Source organism: Paramormyrops kingsleyae, chromosome 21 (assembly GCF_048594095.1).
Source record: "Paramormyrops kingsleyae isolate MSU_618 chromosome 21, PKINGS_0.4, whole genome shotgun sequence".
In the NCBI taxonomy this organism is placed as follows: domain Eukaryota; kingdom Metazoa; phylum Chordata; class Actinopteri; order Osteoglossiformes; family Mormyridae; genus Paramormyrops; species Paramormyrops kingsleyae.
Genome location: NC_132817.1, coordinates 10,783,358 through 10,803,513, shown reverse-complemented (window position 1 = coordinate 10,803,513; position 20,156 = coordinate 10,783,358). Strand labels below are relative to the sequence as shown.

The 20,156-nt window shown below is 42.5% G+C and overlaps 1 protein-coding gene across 1 annotated transcript; it reads right to left on the bottom strand.

Moving 5' to 3' along the window:
• Positions 1–3,863: 3,863 nt before the first annotated feature.
• Positions 3,864–6,412, bottom strand: mgst3a (microsomal glutathione S-transferase 3a). Its single transcript, XM_023818754.2, has 6 exons — positions 6,278–6,412; positions 4,859–4,976; positions 4,694–4,767; positions 4,513–4,570; positions 4,298–4,370; positions 3,864–4,088 (listed from the first exon to the last, which is right to left on the bottom strand). Exons 2-6 carry the CDS (start codon positions 4,973–4,975, stop codon positions 3,973–3,975), a joined length of 438 nt encoding a protein of 145 aa, XP_023674522.2. The 5' UTR covers position 4,976; positions 6,278–6,412; the 3' UTR covers positions 3,864–3,972.
• Between the last annotated feature and the right edge of the window lie 13,744 nt (positions 6,413–20,156).

The following is a 20,156-nucleotide window of genomic DNA, read 5'->3' as shown; positions in this document are numbered from 1 at the left end:
TTTCACTAACATAAATTCATTGAAAGAAAAACAAATCCTTAATCAAGAAATAATTATTTTCAACAAAAACACGTCACGATTATTGGCACCCCTGCTTTTAATACTTTGTGCAACAACCCATTGCCAGTATAACAGTATAACTGGTAAGGGGCAGGAAGCACACGGGGCAAATGAGAGAGCGTGGTCCACGTGAGGGCAGTACGAGCAGGTAATGACACTTCAGTTATATTGTGTTCACTATAAGCAAAACAAACAAACAAATAAATGAATAAATAGATGCATTCATTGTTTCATCTATGTAACGAATTATTATGTGCTACTAAGATTCAAACAAATAACTAAACAATTTTATAAGACTGCGATTGTAAGTAGATGGTCAGTGGTCAATAAAACTGACTGCTTTTTATTCAGAATAACACTGAGTGCTTTTTCAGACATGGTCACTTTTATTTTTTGCTGTTGTTTCAGTTTTATGGGCCATTTGTGGCTTTTCTTTGTGGGTGCGGGAGGGGCCATTTCCACATTGTATGCGTCTGGTTTCCAGTTCTGCCAGTGAGATTTGAATGCCTGTGGCCCCACCCATACCCGCTCTCCCGTCCTGTTCGAAGTGAGTTCCTCTTTCTGCTGAGCCAGAAGCCTGCAGATCAGGAACTCCAAAGTGTTAAATGGCTGAAGCATTATGGAGGAGGGTGTGTTATATTGCAATGTCCCTAATTTATCCCTCGAGAAGCGATTTGATGAGCTGCTTTGGTTTAGCTGCAGGCCAGAAGTGGCCAGTGGACTCATCTGGGTCTTCAGTGGAATCTGAGGAAAACATCTTGGCTTGGGGCTTATTCCAGTTCAGGGCCAAACTCTTCTTATGTCAACACACCACATGGGGGTGTGGAAGGAAGCTGAGGGAGTCACAAGGCATTTCACTCTTAAATATACTGCATTAACTTCATTAATCTTTTCAGACTTCCACTGTCAGCTGTAATAGCCAGATCTCATGCAACATAGTCTTTGATTTTCCTCAATGCAAGGGAAAAAAAAAGATGTGTGATTTAGAAAAAGCAATCTGCTACACCTGCCCAGCTACAGGGCATTAATGTGAGGTGCTGAAATGAGGGCCCATTAACATGAGGGCCCATCAACACACCCGCTTTAGTGTCACTCAGACCCCACAAAAGGCTCTTCGCTCAAGTCTTGCCTGAAAATGAAATCTGACATGGTCTCAAACTACCTCATGCTCCTGTATGAGTAGTGAGAGACTTTTAATGTATGAAACGAATCCTGAGGGAGCTCCTAACAAACATGGAGCTTCAAGCCCTGAAGCCAGACTTTTATACCTCCATCAGCATACGAGTCAGTCTCCTTGTTAAGCCCCCAGACACTCAACCATTTGGATGAAAAAAACAACATATAGGTCCAGGAATAAAGTTTTTTTTTAAAAAAAGCTGATATGAAGATATGCAGTCTGGTCTAACAGCAAACTATAATGCAATATAATGAGAACAGTTTGCAACAAATTTCTGTGCTAATGTCTGCATCATGTTCGACAGTGATGTGTGTAGGACAGGGTTTCCCACCCCAGTCCTCAGGGACACACAGGAGGTGCATGTGAACTGCCAGCCGGTGAGCTGGGAGGGGGCAAAAACGTGGAACTTCTGTGAGACCCTTAGGACTGGGTAGAGAAACACTTGTCTAGGAGACAATCTGTCATTGCCGTGACGCCCTGTCAGGTGACCGGCCCTGGAGAAGGGAAGGCCTCTCCTGCGCTCAGTTTTTGCAAACTCATTGCGAGGCAGACAAACCGGATAACTAGTGTTCCTTCCACAAAGGGAAAAAAGTGAAGAAATGCTTGGACTCCTTCCAGATGCATGCAAAGGTTAGTGCCACTTTCCAGTAGAGGGGCGAATATCTGCACACCTACGCCCATGATCCAGTGTAGCTGTCTGACCAGCTCAAACTACAGCTTCTGTATAAAAGTTAAAGTGCATCCCCACTCCCCATGAGTCACCTGGTGGACAGCAGCCCATAACTGTGAGGGTATTAGACGCATCATGCAATTTCCAGCAGGATCTACATTTTCTCAGGTCAACATTGAAACTTATGAGTTAAATATACTTGAGACAACACAATGCAAACTCACTGTACACTCATATGCACTGTTAATTTTCAAAACAGATAAATCCTCTTCACATAAGAATTTTTCTCTAGATTGTTTCAACGTTCCTTAAATACATCGTCTTTTGAGTCTAGGCAGTTACTCAGCAAGCCTTGAAGTCATTTTCTGAGACAATTCCAATAGTGTTACTGTACATGTTTGTTGACACTTTGTAGGTATGTTTGCACAAGCCTCTCCGTGATATCTGTTATGAAATGATGATACAGAGAGGAGCAAGTTATAACAGCTACAAAGAAAACACTTCCCTTTTCATCAGAGTAATATGGTTTATGGCATTTACAGGCCAAACACACAGTACAGCACTGCATTCACTCAAATCAGAAACAGTTCTTACACATGCTTTCATCTAAAGCAGGGGTAGGCCGGTGTGTATGCAGGTTTTTGGGATAACCTTTAGGTCAGCTGTCCAAACCCAGGTGTGAGGACTCTTCAGCCAATCGGTCCTCTAATTAGCAATCAGGGAGTTGCAGCAAAAACCCAGTCACCCCACATTGCTACCTAGCTGTTAAACCCCAAACCCCTGTTTTGATTAAAGGCACTATCCTAATACAGATAAACCTGTAGCCATTTTACAGTTAATGTGACCAGAAATACCACAAACATGAGTGTGACCAGTTTAAAAATAACACACAAAATGTTCCATCATCTTTGGAGGATATTAATATTTCTTCACTCCCTTAGCTTGATTCCAAACGGCCGTCTTTGTTTATCTAGGCCTGTTTGCCCACGTTGCCCGAAAAGACAAAAGACACAGCGGCTCGACTCAAAGCTGCAATCCCGCGACTCAAAGTCCAACCGGCTGCTGCCATTGTCCAGCGGCCAATGGATGGCAACATCAGCTCTGCAGGGTGGGAGATTCAACTGCACTGCAGAAAGGGGCTCCAGTTAGGACTTGGACAGAGACAGTGGGGTAAATACTGACTGCAGGTGCTACAAAAGGTAGGAATAATGACTCTTAGATGAAATCCACTCTGAAATATACCTTTTATGACTATTTTCAAGTGAATGTTAATCATTACCTTTCTTGAGATTGCTTTCCTGATTTTGGAAACAAGATTTAATAAAGCTTTTACTATTACATGGAGAAGGCTGAAATTAATTTGGGGAATGTACATCAAGCAAACAAATATAACTACCATATAATGCATTAATCTATTGCATTAATCTTTCAGACTTCCAGTTGGTTGAAGGAGGTAAGGAGGTTACTGTGGGCAGTGGTGGCTTGATGGTTAGGGTAGCGCACTTGAAATTGAAAGATTGCAGGTTTGAATCCCCCCCCCCCCCCAGCAAGTCACCAGAGGTACCCTGAGCAAGGTACCGTCCCCAAGCACTGCTCCCCGGGCGCTGAATTAGCTGCCCCCTGCTATGTCACGAAAGTCACATATGGGTCAAATGCGGAGGTCACATTTCGTTGTTGCACACTGTGTGCTGTGGTGTGTTGACACTGATCACTGAATTCTAATTCTAAAAGTAAGCGACTGCAGAATCTTGCGCAAACCTAGTCTTTGATTTAGCCTCCCACTTCCACAGACTGGATTTTTCTTCCTGCTCAATGTATATGTGTGTGTCCTGTGATGCAATCGCTTATATGGAATATGTATATGATTGTGTGTATATGCAATTATATAACGCATAATACATACAAGTATTGCTGGTCCCAAAACACAAAAAAAAAAACACACTACTGTGCACAAGATTGTACTCAACATGTTTAATCCAAATTCAAAAAGATATTACAATAAACAAAAGGTTTTTTACTTTCAGCCTTTTAGCCCTCATTATGGTAATGGGGTGGGGTAGGGGGCTTAACAACATTTCCTGCCTCCCCAACCTAGAAGGATTGCGGCAACATTGACTGATGACCCAACCAGTCCAATAAGAGCAAAGGACCCCAAAGCACCATACTTCCTCTTCTTTGGGTCTGAAAAAGAGAGCATATGCTTTATGTTCCACCTATGGACCCAAGGCATGATGGGATTTCATGATGAATATCTATGTTTAACAATATACAGCATCCAGGTCTCCGTGACAACAACGTCGATTAATCAGGTCAGTGCATCATCTCAGGTCATGTTGTGACTAACGCCAATCTCTGCACCTGCATGAAGTGTATGTAAACAAGCAGTTTACCTCCCGTGGAGTACCCGTACGCGTAGGCCTCCCGACTTAAAACCCAGATCATCCCCAGACCGCTGGAGAGGCGCTGTGGAGGAAACACACACACACACGGCAATAAGAAAGCAGCCGTCCAGAAGGCACACAGCTGTTAAGTCAACTGAAAAGACCAAAAGCGTGCCCATGCGCACACACTCATGCATGTGCATTTAAGAGAGGTTAATACTTACAGGGTTGTGTAGTCCACTTATTGCCAGAAAGAATAAAAAGGCGGGATACGTCTCCAAACTGTGAACAAAGAAGTGCTCCAGCTTAGGAGGCTATTTAGAATTGCTTCCAATTATAACCAATAAACTGATTTAAGTTATAGGGTAAACTCCCCTACTGCAGGGGGTGCTTTACAGTACATACGTGTTCTGGTGGGCACGCTGGATGCAGTTAAAGATCTTGCCGGTGTCGGGATCGTCACTGTACATCTGGGGGTACTGTCCCAAACACAGACTCACTGATTTCATCCATCCAGGGTTTACTCGTTTATGAACAGTTTTTGTGAGGCACCGTCTCTCCCGCTCTTACCTCCACCTTGTACGTCTTGCGCGCCTGCATGACTTTGAAGGCCAGGTGGCCGACCATGACGAAGCTAGCAGCTCCGGTGAGAATCACAAAGCCGAATTCTTTCGACATGGCACCCATCCTGGTGACATGAATGAAATGCCAGGTAACCAAAAGACACTCAAAGAGAAACCAACAAGGCTGTAGAGATTAAATTAGGGTACTGCTTTAGGTAGCACTGCTGGAACTCACTTCTAAGGTTGTCGAGTTCTCTCGGCACAGCATAAGTGGTTAGAAAATGAGTGAACACACTACTTTTTAGATTTAAGAAATCTATAAAATACACCAAGAAACATCAAAAGTAAACCAACTTAATATTCATTTCCTGGAATGACTCATCCAACTGCAGGGGACACACATGCACTAGGCCTAGGGTGTGGAATGAGCCCCACAAGCCTGAGGTGTGAGAGCACACTGCTCCCCAGCGAACCACTGCACCATCATCAAAATATCAGCTACAATAAACTCCTTTCTTTAAAATCAAATCAAACTAAAGGTTTAGTCTATTAAAATGACTGGATGTCGAAGATGGAAATAACACTAGTATGCTATCACTCGTTAAATCTACCTGCGCTTGAAACATTGCTCTCGCTATTAATTTTTAATAACCACATATCCGTCTTTGAATCGCTGATGCCAAAGGTCGACGATTCTTTCAGCGTAACTATGAACTCTGCAACGCAGATCAGCATTCATGAGATTGTTCCATTTTATCTCGGTTTCTGTTCGTCTCACAGCCACAGCAAAGGGTAGTGGTGTGACGCGTGATTCGTGCGCCATACAGTACCCCTAAATTCATTCTCTAAATACGATCCTTGATAAATTCATTACTAACGCGTACTTATCAACACTGCCCAAACTAGCCGCACACATACACGCATCTACAACATTTCTGAACAGATATGAGCGGATCAACGAGTAGACAGGACTGCAGAACAAAGCTCTGCGGCTCCGCGCCACTCCGGCGGAAACTATACTAACATTTTCCTAGGACTGTCCCACTCAGACGCCTAAAAGTACACTTAAATCACTTCCTGTACAATCAAACAATGCAATCAATAAGTATAAAGTACGTGATGAACAATTTAAAAAGTTTCTTGGAAAGACTGATGAACACGAACGGTGTAAAATACGCTTAAAGTTCACCGTGGTTTTCATTCAGTCATCTATAACAACTGACAACGAAAATGATATAAACTATTAACTAACGACATCTAATTTCACACTTCAACAGTCACTCCGACCTCAATTTGTCACCATGACCTGTACCCAAGGACAGCCAAAACGACCGCGCAAAAATACACGCAATCGTTCACACTTAGATTTTTTATTGGATGTTTAAGACGTTGCCGTTTCGGACGAACGAAAAACATTAGAATATACCTGGAAAAATTGCAGGTACAGCTCAGGGTAACTTCGCTTTGCACAGTCAGAGTCTCCCTCCTGTTCAAAATTAATTATGTAAGCATCAGTGGGCGAGACCAGCGTACTTCACAACGTCACTACGGCAAGCGAGAGTCATTTTCTAGATTTGAGTTTACCTTCCTGCCACCGCCCAGAACATGTTTAAGAAGGCGTTTGTGTAGAGCAGAGTTAACGCTGCTTGGCTTTGTTTTCTAATATATTTTACAAATGTTCTTTTTACTCTCATGTTTTATATTCTCTTTGGTATGCTCATTTTTAATGTGAATTTTTATGTACAGCACTTTGTGACTTGTGTCTGTGAAAAGTGCTTTATAAATAAATTTTACTTACATACTATGATCCACTCCAGATGCTTATTATTTTTTGAGGTGGGAAGTTCAGATCCAGACCAATATTTTGTTCAAACCAACCAGTTCATAATTCTGTGAATGTGACTCTCTATGCGCAGCTGGTTGGCTGGAACAAAATTGGTCTGGATTTGTAATTTATGAACATTAACTTTCTGCCTCCGGTTATTTTTCGCAATTAAATACATTTGAATTGCGAACGACAACAGGTTTGCTTTGCGAGCCGAATATCCAAGCTCAAGGACTGCTCGTTATTATTAGCTACTGCTGAGAAAATGAGAAAAATTTAACTAAATAACAGTGAAAGCGAACGATAAAATTGTAAGCTATTCAAGTCTGTATAGTGTTATGAAGTAAACTAACACTAAGATGTTCACCCGTCCACTGAATTTTTGTTTTTAGATTTTTTTTATGTAGTGGATTAGTTCTGGAAACCACATATCACAAAATCAAGATTCAGTTCAATTGTTATATGTACTAAATACAGTGTACAAAGTATAGTGAAATTCTTGCTTTATTGCCTTCTCCATGGACTACAGGTAATTAACAGAACAGTGCAACCCTGCAAAATCCTAAATGGTAAAACTTTACTTGAGGGAGCACAAATAAGGTAGTATTATGCCATTTGTTGCGTATTTATTAACCAGAAGTCTTAGTTACATGCTTATGTCATGTTCTTTCATCATCAATGAATCGGGAGACATCTTTTGCCTCAAGCAATGACTATATCTGCTACTATATTTGAAAATTCTGTAAACCTTTGTAAACTACTGAAGGATCAAGTAATGAATAACACACATGAATTCTGATCACAAATTTGTTCACCCATCCATCCATTATCTATACCGCTTCATCCATCAGGGTCGCGGGGAAGCTGGAGCCAATCCCAGCATCATCGGGCGAGAGGCAGGGTCCACCCTGGGCAGGTCGCCAGTCCACCACAGCAAATTTGTTCATCATTAATGAATCATGATCCATTTTCTATCCCAAGCACTTACCATATTTTTGCTGTATTAGTTAATTTAGTAAACCTTTGTGAAGTACTAAAGAAGTACTGAAGAAACATATCATGAATAACATGATTGATCTCATGTTCGTTCACCATTAATGAATTCACACGTCTTTTATCTCATATAGATGCTGTATTTCATGATTTGTATTTTAGGAGTAACTGAGTATTTGTGCTTACTCAAGTAGAATGTTTCCCAAATACAGACTAATATTTAGGACTATTTCAATGTCAATGGAAAAAAAAAATCTGGTTCATACTAGTGGGTCAAAAAGGTCATTTTAACATTACTTCAAGGTTCATTTATTGTCATCCTTAACGTGTTGACACATGAAGATAATGACATTTGTGACTCAGGTCCAGCAACATACAATAGAAAGTTACAGAACAACATTGTTAAAAAATGAGAGCAGCACATTAGCAGTAGAGGCCCAGCTGAGGAATGAAGGAAAGGAGCAGTGAGGTCAGCCAGTCATTGAGGTAGTGAATTTGTGAGTCTCACAGCCTCCGGGAAGAAGCTGTCTCTAAGCCTTGATGTTCTGGCTTTGATGCTTCGCAGCCTTCTGCCTGAGGGGAGGGGGAAAAACAGTCCATATGCATGGTGGGTGGGGTCCTTGATAAGCAGGACACCCTGCTTCTGCGTTTGTTGATGTAAATTTCCTCAGTAAATTGAAGACTGCTGTGAGTGATCTTTTGAGCAGATTTCCCCCCCCCCTGCAGTGCCCACCTAACGTTTAGCCTGGCAAACAGGCTGACCCGCTTGCCCCTCTTCTGCCTCTGTGCATGTCGCTTCCTCCTTCCCCTCAGCTGGTGTGTTTCCCTCCTCCAGCCCGCTGTCCCCAGGAGCCCCAGTCTGCCCAGTGCCGCTTTGAGCTCCGGTTTGATCGCTATGTTGGAATACTGCATACTTTCCCCGGTTAGTGGGGGGAGTTAACAATGCCATGGCGGCCAGTAGCTGAGAAGCTCCTGCTCGCTACCATCTTTGTACCACTGTCCTCCACTTTAAACCGATTCATGGAATTTAGACAAATAACCTTTGCTTTGCAACACTTTTCTGTTATCAATGTCCTTAAATATGAAGGTCTGCATATACTACATACTGAATTGAAATGATATGCTGTTGGCAAGGTGTCAACACTGTCAGTTGGCTTAAGTCTTAAGAGTCGGTGGGGTTGTAATCCTCCACCCAGACAGCAAAATGTATCTGGCACAGACCCAGGCCGGATGTGGTCTCTGGCCCAGATTTGGGACAAGGATCCAGCTCTGTGTTTTTTGGTATGATGAATCATATCCGGCATGGACTCCAGCAGTGGGTGAGCACGGGCTGGATCTGACACATATGTTAACTCCTGGGCTGGATCCGATACGGATCCATGTCACTTTCGATTCAACTCCAGGCCAGATCCATATCACATCGGAGTTCAACTCCGGTCCGGTATGTTCATGTTACCTCTAGTTCAGCTCTGGGCCGTATTTGCATCCTCCTTGTTTGATAAATGCACTGTAATTCTAACGTATCGTAAATTATTAAGCTTTAATTACTTTGTGCAATTATCAATTATGATTTGATTCAAATTACAGTTTATATACATATTTCTCTACTTAGAATTAACCACTGTTGTGTTTAACCACAATTACCTGACAGATAACCGTTGGTGGTTCTGAAAAACAGTTCTTCTAAAACCATTCAGCAATTTGTCCCTAGTATTCATATACATTTCATACCCCTGGCTCAGCAAACTTCAGTGTAGAAGTCCCCCTCCTCTCAATAAATCGAATCATTGGGGGGGGGGGGGGGGGTCGCCAATATGTTTCCAAGTGTCTGTCATTTAGATAGCATGTTCATGTATACCAGCTTTGTAAAAAGCATATGTTAACATGTTATTATTTTAATATAATTTGTAGATTGGTGTGCTGTAACAAATAGAGTTCTGCACACAAACATGAGAGGAAACCAGCTTTTATTAAGCACCTCAGGCAAAGTCAGTGACGGGGCAGGAAAAAAAAACGTGGTCAGGATCCAAAATCAGGTTGGTACCAGGGAGGCTCAGGGACAGGAAACCAGACCTGAAATCATGAGGCGGAGTTATCGTTGGGGTACACAGGATCCAAGGAGTTGGGAGCCATGGGTCAGTTCTGAAACGCAGACCTCACACGGGAGGGGAACACGGATGAACTTCGAGGCGTGGAGGGGCAGGAGGGGAGTGGCTTGGGGTTGACAGGCAGATCAGGCAGGGCCTGCAGGGCAGTTTGAAGCTAGACAGAGGACAAAGGCAAGAATGCTCAGCACATCTCATATGGAATTCGACAGTACCTCACGTAAATCCCAGGATCATGCTATGTTCAAATGGTATTGTGATAATTGCAAACAGCGATGACTTCACATTCTCACGGAGGGGGGGAGGAAGGGATGTGACATGTGCATTTTATAAATTAACAAAACCTTAAGCCTAAGCTTTACCTTAAATAAATATCTTAAGTATAATTATGGCATATGTACTGTAGCCTTACATTGAGTAATCACCCTTCTCAGTCCTTTACGGTACCACTTTACAATAAGGCTCCCTTTGCCACTTATAAATGGTAGTAACTCATTAATAAAAAGAAAACTGTAGTATAACTTGTTTATAATTGACTATTAATGATTTACAAAGTGTTACAACCTAATTAATAACCTGCTTATGAACCATTCATAATCCATTTATAAGGGTAGCCTTATTGTAAAGTGGCACCCTTTTACCTAATTAAGTTCTTTGCACTGCACATCAGAAAAATGGGTGTAAACTGAAGTGAACTGAACATTAGGATGCAATATGCTTCATTTATATTATTCCTGACCCAACTTGACCAAAGTATTAAAAATGTATGCAGAGATTGTAATCTTGCAATGCGAGTCTAGTGTGATTTAGAAATAACAGTGGAAAGAATACCATTTACAAATGTATCCACAATGAATGTTTGCAAAATCAATGACTGATAGGAGCTTCCCTGTTAACATTGAAGTGATACATTTTACTTTAGTATTAAACAGATTAAGCAATGAAGCCTGGAACTGATTTGCCAGTCCATTCATATGCAACATCCATGTCCAAACTGTATAACAGGATACTTACCGATCAGCAAACTTCTGGTCTTTACAACACATTTTTCCATTTGCCCCATTCCAATTTATATATTGGGCCACAGGATCTGATCTTTGAAAGAATGTTCCATGTGATCATTTTGGTGTTTTGTCCTCCGACAGTGTCCAGAGCAGATATCTGAGTGCATCAGATCAACAAACACAAACTGGACAGAATATTCTATGAATAAACTTTAACAAAGCTAGCAAAATATAGATACTGAAATAGCAATGGAGGAAGGTACAGACATGCTGGAGGTAGATGATGTGGATGGGGTATTTGGATGCTGGAATAGTTGCGGTGGGAGGGTAGAGGGTGGGGTTAGTTTCAGGGAAGGTTTTTGAAAATAATTTTAGTTGGGACTTTATTGATCTCTGTAGAGAAATTAGCCCACTGAGCCACATGCTGCCCCCCAATAGTCATATATTCCATGGAAAGGGGGCAGTAGTTGTGTTTGTGGGCTAGCGAGGTGTTGGGATAGTTGGAATCTGACATACAGCAATTACAAAAATTATAAATAGATAGCATAATGGAAAGAAAATTCTTATAGTTATGTTTAGCTTGATGGCTTCTTGTATCTTTCAGTCAATCTTCAAACTGCTCCATTTCAGACAAGATGGCCATGGAGAAGCTGATGTCATGTGACATCCTGCCACAGGGGCCTTCGCTCCCTATTCATGCAGCAAGACTGTTGACCATAGCAGCAAGCAGAACTGGCTGCTCCTTAACACGTCCCAGCAATGTGAGGATGTGCAGCTACAAGACACAGATTCAGTGGCAATTCTTGACATTAAGAAGTAAAAAGGAAACATTTTTTTATTATATATCACAATAAACAAAAGACCAATAATTATGGCTAAATGTGATTTTTTGGCAGAGATTTTCATGATGTTTGTTACTGTAATAGGTTTTACTGTAAAAAAGGATTGTATCAGTGAAAGGAACAGGTCCAAAGGTATAAAGTGGAACTGAAAGTGTGGCAGAGGCCTGGCGGACACTCAGCAGAGAGGGTTAGTGTCACGATCAGTGGTGCAGACGAGCAGGCAAGCAGACGAGCTGACCAAGGAAGCAGGGTTAACGTGGCTTTATTGCACGCAGACAGGACCGGGGAAAACACGACAGCAACGTCAATGACAGAACTGGGGACTACTGACTCAGACACGGACTAAATACAAGAGACAAGCTAGACGTAACAGGACACAGGCGATCACAATTAGGGCTGAACACGAGGTAACGAGGTGGGCGTGGCACACATCAGGAGCGGACGGAGCGGATCATGACAGTTAGGGAGCCTGTGAGGTACAGGGGTGCGTACAGGTTGTGCTGAAGAGACAAAAAAATTATATATTACATACTGTATTAATTAGGCATATTCTAATTATTTAAGATATTTTATATCTAGTTTTGTAAAGGATTTGACACTGGACCAGGGCTGGAATTCACTGTTAGAATTATGCTAGGATTCATCCATTTCACACCAGGGACAGAAGAATTGTACAGGTCAGGCACAGGTCTGGTGGAGGTTTGGTCTGTGGTGAGTCACAGTGCGCTCTCTTTGCCTTCTCTGGATCACCAGGCAGTGCCTACCCCAGGCAACGTTTCAATGGTCATCAAAGCTGAGAATGCTTTCAAACATCTATATGTGCACAAGTAGGTAAATATTGGTGTATGTAATTCATATATGTTCATATATACAGTACCAGTCAAAAGTTTGGACACACCTACTCATAGAAAGGGTTATTTGTACTATTCTCTACTTTTTAGGATAATTATAAGGACATCAACTATAGCATATATGGAACTATGCATTGACCAAAAAGATAACTAACAAACAAAAAATCATTTGTCGTCATAGTTCTGTGGCTTGGGACTCAGGAGGTTGCTGGTTCAAATCCCTGGGTTGGCTGAGTGAGGTCACCACTGGGCCCTTGAGCAAGGCCCTTAACCCCAATTGCTCCAGGGACTGGCTGATCCTAGCTTATGTTAACCCAGCTAAGTGAGAAAACCTGGGGGGAACTCCACAAAGTAGGATTTTTCATTAGCCGGCTAACTTAAGCCAAATATAAGGACTGTCCAATAGGAACCTCACTTACCTTTCTGCATACTGGACAGTTTTTATGTTCGGCTTAAATTTTCCAGGTAACCAGAAAATTCTGCTTTGTGGAATTTTTTGGGATGTTTTGAGCTTGATTTAATATTTTAAAGTGTATTGTGTGCACAGTTTATTATATTGTGTGCACAAAATAGAAAAAAAACCTGTACAATTTAATCAATATATATTTGCACAATTTCAATAAAAGGGAAAATCTCTATTTACAATTAATGTTGCAATTTGCAGGGATCATCAACACATGTCCATGGCAAAACTTGTCTGTGTCCATGTTAAAAAACATTACGTAGGTTACATTTTTAAATATCATGTCCGTGGCAACGATTGCATTTTGATCACAGTGTTCATCAGGATGTGCCATGGTGCTGACTGCTGGCGATATGAAAGCCGCTTTCTGCTGCAAACCGACAAGGCAGCCTGATTACACAGTTGTAGGCAGTGATGTCACTGACCTTTAACTCACAGGTCATGGTATTACTGTTGCACGGCTTCTGCCCAAATCAAGCATTTTTCGCTTTCAGTGCAGCGAGAAGAGGATTTGAAGCAGGTGTTTGTGTCTGTATTTTGTTTCACTCTCATGCAGCTGATCCGGTAATGTCCTCACCGTATTTACGCATTGCCGGTTACTGATGAGTGAGTACGTTCTCATTGGATCCTGTCCCCACTCCCAGCATGCCCTTCTAACAGCCCGAAGGTGCTGCCTGGCTGCCTTTTGGCCACGTTGCTGTGGGTGAGTTTTACTGTCCGCATCCCCCACCTGCGACTCTCCCTCCTCGCCTCCGGCCTCACGAAGCCGGTTCCCCCCATCCTGAATCAGCACTTCCCGGTGCTGCTGCCGCAGGCCCAGCAGAGACTCGGTGGCTGGAGTTAATTATACTCCCACCTGCTTCACTGCAGAGCAGCCTGTCTGCACTAGAACACGACTTAAAACCCAACTTTCCACACATAGCCGATATATATAGTGCTGTTATGGCAGCAGTAGTGATGCGCAGCTCCAAGGCTGCAGACCGTCAGATCTCAGAATAAATGCAGTGTAATTATAATTGTCGGTTCAGCTAAATTTGCAGGAAAATGAATGACAAAACAGCCAGCAGGGGGCGTCTGTGGCCATAAGCCCAACTCAAGCAAAAAAGGAGCACACCAGCTTTAAAAACAAACTGCTTATTTATGAAAATGCTTTTGACAACAATTTTCACCTTTTTTGCTAAGCTATGTTTGCTCAGAGGTACACCTGCAGTGCACCTCCGAGTCCCGCAGCTTTCTGGTTACAAGTCAGTGCCTCCCCGCATCCGCCCCCCACTCCTCCCCACAGTGATTACCCTGTGGTTCAGTCCCCATGGCTGGCGGAGTCATGTCACCATTGGGCCCTTAAGCAAGCACCTTAACCCCAACTGCTCCAGGACTGTCTTGAAAGCAGGACCTTCTGGCATTGATCTGTTACATTACTGTGTTCAGTCTTCTTAGAATCAGAGCAAAAAATCTTCTGCAAGCATGTGAACTGCTTCTACAACCGAATCTGACAACATTTGCATAACAAATCACCCGATGACAGATTTAACAGGGAGTAAAAGATAGCACCTTCCACTGATGAGTCAAATGGCATGGTCCTGTCTATCAGTGAGTGATATCTCTACATCTTCTCTCACACAGCAACCTGCCAATCAGGGCATAATCAAACCAGCCAATCGGATCACAGCTCCCTCCCACTGGTGTCTCCTCAGAGGAGGTCCAAAGAGGTCATTGAAATGGGTGCAGATCACCTTAAATCATTCATTTGGACACAGCATCTCATTCTTCTGTTTTACGTAATTAAGTGCATCACTTTGACCTGCCATTTGAGGCATGGTTAATAATCATGAAGCTATAATCAGTATATCAACTTTACTTCACACCAGGGAAAGTTTGTGTCCAATCTGTCAGCCACATTTGCTACTGGTCACCAAGGAAACTCGAATTTGACAGAATTGTTGCTATTTCTTTCCTACTCTCCCTTACGAAGATCTCGACCTTGGTGTGGTGAAGCTTGTACGCATTGACGACCCACAGAGCAGTGTCACCTGGAGCGCAAGCTCCTGATAGGGCTTCCCACAGTCAGTCAGCAGAGGCCAGACAAACTGCAATCCAACAAAGACCCCTGATGAAAGGTACCAAAAATAACAAGTGTGCCCTGCCTAGAAGAGGGTGACCAGGATCCACTCTTGGAGTGAGGCCTGGGGTCGATGTTTGCTGCCCCCTGGTGGCCAGGTGAAGCCATGTTGTGGGCTCACCACCCCCTCAAAATGAAGGGTGGGGATCAAATGCGGTGCCACCTGGGCAGCAGAAATGAGTGGGCATGACCCAGATGGACTTTGTAAGGAACATTAGCTTTGGGAAAATGGTGTACAAGGATACAAAAGTATCAGATAGACATAGTCAGCCTTACCTCCACACTCATTGTGGGCTCTGGAACCAGACCTCTGATTGGGGGGGGGTGGGGGGGGGGTGGGGGGGTCTCTTCCACCTGTGCTTCTGACTGCTGTTTTGAGAATGCATCAAAGAGCATTTTAGGGGACCCAGCCTTCTTAAGGTGGGTGAGATGCACAAAAAGGTGTTGACTGTGGACTCTGCACTCCTTTTTCAATGGTCACATGGGGAAAGTTGGAGATTCCTAGAAGGGCATGACTGGGAAGACTGGAATGGAGAAGAATCCAGATGGACCGGTACGACTGACACGAGCAGTCAGAGTTTGCTGGGTGCGTCTGCAATGTGGTGGTTCACACTTCCGGGAAAAACGTATCAGGTGGCATTGAGTGTGAATGTCCCATGTTGACGGCCTTGCGGTTTTGCAGCTGGTGTGGCTGTGATGGGAGTAACCTGGGGAACCATCTGTGGTGAAGGAAGCTTCCAGGATGAAGAAAGAGGCCTGCAGGACAGAGCAGCTGCAAAGTACAGCCAGGCCAGAAAGGCTGCAGCGAAGTCAACTGCAAAGATAAAGGCTCATACATGGAAGGAATTTGAAGAAGCCATAGAGAGAGACTATTGGGTGGCCGCAATGATGTTTTGGAAAACAACTGGACGTCTCAGGTCCACTTTGAGGAGTTCTTTACTCAGGTGGATATACCCTTTCACCAGGGGGTAATGCTGATGGAATGCGCAGCATTCAATTGTCATCGACGTCTCTCTATAATTTACACAATATAAAAGGCCATGTTAATGCCATAATAAAAACTTATAGTAAAATGCATGCCTCTACTTTCTTCTATTTGACTAAAAAGAATTCAGGTGTTTATGATCTATAAATTTTGACATATTTTTCCAAAACACTCCGCGTTCTTTTGCATACAGTAATGGTCCTGGCTGCTATATTCTGTAGTGTCTGCGTCTGGTACCAAGCCACCTAATCAACTCTTGCCTAATAAAGGTACTCGGAGTAATGTCACATTTTTTTCCTTTTTCCCGCAGAAGTGATGAGTCGCTATGTGCAAAGCTTTCTTCACATTAAGTCTTAATTGAGAATACTGTGTTCTGCATTCTGCAGTTAACATCATTCAGAGTCAATTACAGTTTTTCTTGATTGCTTTGGAGCATTTTTTCAAATCACAATTACAGTAACATTTGCAAAATATCAAGTGTAGTCTCCACACAATAATGTCACTTCTGCACTGCAGAACATCATTTCTCATTGCTTCACAAAAATTTCCAATTGTTTTAGTACATATATGCAAATGATTTGTACAATTGTCTTTATTTGGTACAATTTTCAGTTGCTTTAGTTTAGTTGGTCAAAATTGATTATGTAGTTTCCCACTGTAATAATTTTACACCCAGAAATATATTTGTATGTGGTCATTGTGTTAGCCACTCCATGCAAAACAATTAACCAAGCTTTCAAAGTGATGTAAAAATATATTCCATAATTTGCAGTGATACGGCATTGTTGTGTTTTGGTTGCCACATTACATTTTGTTGTTCATATATTGCCATGTTGCTGTTTTTGTGTTATACAGAGCTGTGTGACTTTCTTGTCTGCTATTGTACTGTGTCTTGAGATCCAGAGTTGTTACATGTGCATGTGAGTGCTTTCTCTTGCCAGTAAAATTTACATACTGTAATGTAGAGCCTTGCAATGTTGAAACTGGTATCTTTGACATGAATAAGTATCAGTTTGCTACAGAAATACTATCAGTCAGTGACAATGAGAAAGTGGGAACCGACTCTCATGGTTAAAACGATGCAGATTGTACTTTTCACTTTGGTGCTGCTCACTAATTCATTGGTGGAATTATTTGCTTTTGAGACACAAGTTAATTGTTTTGAGTAAGTTACAGGCTTTTGCAGCTAAACCATAGTGTTGCGCTACATGTGTGAACTGTTTTGAGAAATGCTCCTATAGCTGTGTGAATACTAAACATGTTTCAAGAAATATGCTAAAGCAATTGAGAAAAACTGTAAAATGGGGGTGGGGGGGGGGGGTAAATTGATTTTAGGGGGGCCCTCCCTTTTGCTCTGCTACTGTGTCACATTTCTCTGCCCCCCTGAAAAAGCCTCAGCCTGGGTCCCTGAGAGAAAATTCCACCCCAATGGTCTAGACTAGGATTCAGCAAAAACCATTTGGATTTCAGCCTGGCTATGGATCAATGGAGCAGTTCTTTCAGAAAAATGATGACAATGATGTTTCTTATTTTTCCCCTTCTTCGAGATACCTTTGAAGTGCCCAAGGTAATGGAGAATGTGTGCGCGCAAAGTCCTCAACCTAGCAGCTGATATGATAACAACAAAATGCACAAAACCAGACAGCAATTACTCTATGGTAGTGTTTCCCGACCTGGACCTCTGGGACCTGCAGACGGTTCATGTTTTTGCTGCCTTCCAGCTCCTTAGGGAGCAAAAATGTGGATCCTCACTGGATCCCCGAGGGCCGGGTTGGGAAAAACACTGCTCTATGGTAACCCCGCCCACCAAAAAAAAAAGTGGAAAATTGAGTGGAAAAGGTCTATATGTCTACGTTTCAAGTTAACAGCAATTACTCAGCAGAAAGAAGATCTTTTTAAACCGATACAGGTGACGCACTTTTAGGGAAAATGAATAAATCAAAGAGTAACAGGAGCTGTACAAGACCACAGTTGATTCTCTTGTGACAGCTCTGGCGGGGGAAATGATGCCGTCGTGTTATGAGTACCTGTGCTACTGAGAACTTCAGGTGAGGTTTTCTGACCTCTATCGCTGTTCTCATGTGGGGTGCCCATGATTGTAAACCGTTAAGACAATTCCCTCAACATAGTATATTTCATTGTTTACAAAATTTGCCTGCAGAAATTCATACCTATCATCTTCGCAAATATAGCTAACATTGAGCACGCAGGAGCTTGATTTTAAAAGATATCAAATTCTGCACTTTGAAGTATGTCTACAAAAATTGTGAGTTGATATCTAAATAGTTTAAGATATAGTTACCATATTGGCAACTTACATTGCAGTAAATTAACTTGCTGCATGCAGTGAACACCACAGCCACAGCATGTGACTCAGTGGGCTAACCCTCTTTGCCTGTGATTGCTGGTTTGAGCCCAGCTTCAGCAGAATGGTCATGTCTGTGGGCCCTTCAGCAAGGCCCTTAACCCCCAGCTCTATGGATGTGGATACATGCAGCTGCTCTTTGCAGACAGTTTAGGAGAAACAAAAATTCCCCATAGGGATCAATAAAGTATTGTCATTTAATTTAATCAAAAATTGGCTAGCAAAACTGATACCACTGTTGGGCCCTTGACAACTGTGTGTCTCATGGAGAGCAAGATGGTGTAAATGAGAATAAAATTTCTCCATGAGGGGAATAAAGTACACTATTCTATTCAGTAGTTTTCTCTGTGCTCTAATAGGTCAAAATGTCAGCAGAATTAGATGATTTTACTGAACTAGGGATTAAATATTTATGGATTATGATATGCCTAAGTACATCATATAGTAAAAACTCTGTCCTCAGCTGCTTCTTCCTCTGGTCACGCGTCATATTCATATGAAGGTTGTGCAGCTGCCACCAGCTGGGAAGCAACACCTACAAATCAGGAGAATCCCAGCACTTAACTCCCAAACCAACAGCTCAGCGTAAATAAGCTGAAGGTCAGCCCCAAAAACAGCATCAGATAAAAATGAAGCTAAGAACTCTGGACACTGCGAGTCATACAGGAAATCAGAGGAGCACATTTGACACCCAAAGAAGAAATCACAGCAAAGCAGATCCTGGTCCCCCCTGGCTGTCCAGCACACCCAGGCTGTATGGGCAGGGGGCACAATGACGTAACTTTTGGTCGAGCATTGGGGTGGTTGAGGTCTCCACCCATTTAAGGGGGTGCAGGGGGTTGTATTGGCAGGTTTTGATTATTGGGAGGGTTATACCTCCCCCCCCCCCCCAATATAATTTACACCCATGTGTGGATACGTTGTGAAAGGAACAGAACTGCATTGTGTATTGTGTAGAAAATGTCTGAGCCACAAGCATTAGATTTACTGTAAGAAGGAGAACACTTTAGTGCTACGTAAATGAATCACCAGTTAATTTAATGTTGCAAAGAAAAAAAGTCTATGTATCGTGTACAGCCCATGTGCAACCCATGTGTCTTATACAGTCCGTTACATTTTATAATACATTCACATGTTGAACAAAATGACTATGTTATAGCACAGGTACAATTTTGTTCCTCAATGTACAAACAACTTAATATACCCCCAATTGTACAAAAATACTCCTCAGAGTCCTTTACTGTACCTTAAATTAGACTAAAAGGAACATTTACCTACAGGTAGGGAATAACCGGCAGACCACTGAGGGTACAGGCCCAGTGACAAGTAATTGTACCCGCAAAGGTATGAAGTGGCACTTTTTTCTGACAGTGTATGTTGGCTATAAACGAGCAAAGTTCTGACGCGTTCGGTTTCCTGTTCTTGCAGACAGGTGACACTGACATTAAAAAGTAACACCGTCTACCTCCACAACAGCTGTAGAGCCACTACGGCCTGCAAAAGAAGTACATGGACAGCATCCAAAAGGTAAAGTTATACTAATGTGCCGGCATAGCCCTGTTTACTTTGCGTGTGGCCAGTTAAAGTTAACATTCTAATCAGACTTTTATCTGGCAACCATATCGGATCATGTTGGCAGGGATCACATAGACATTAGGTTCTCAAATAGATTATTTACCATGTTTAATTAATGGTAATAAGACGTAAAAATGGAGAAGGACGCAGTGGCGGCTCCAGGGGATCCAAAGAAAAT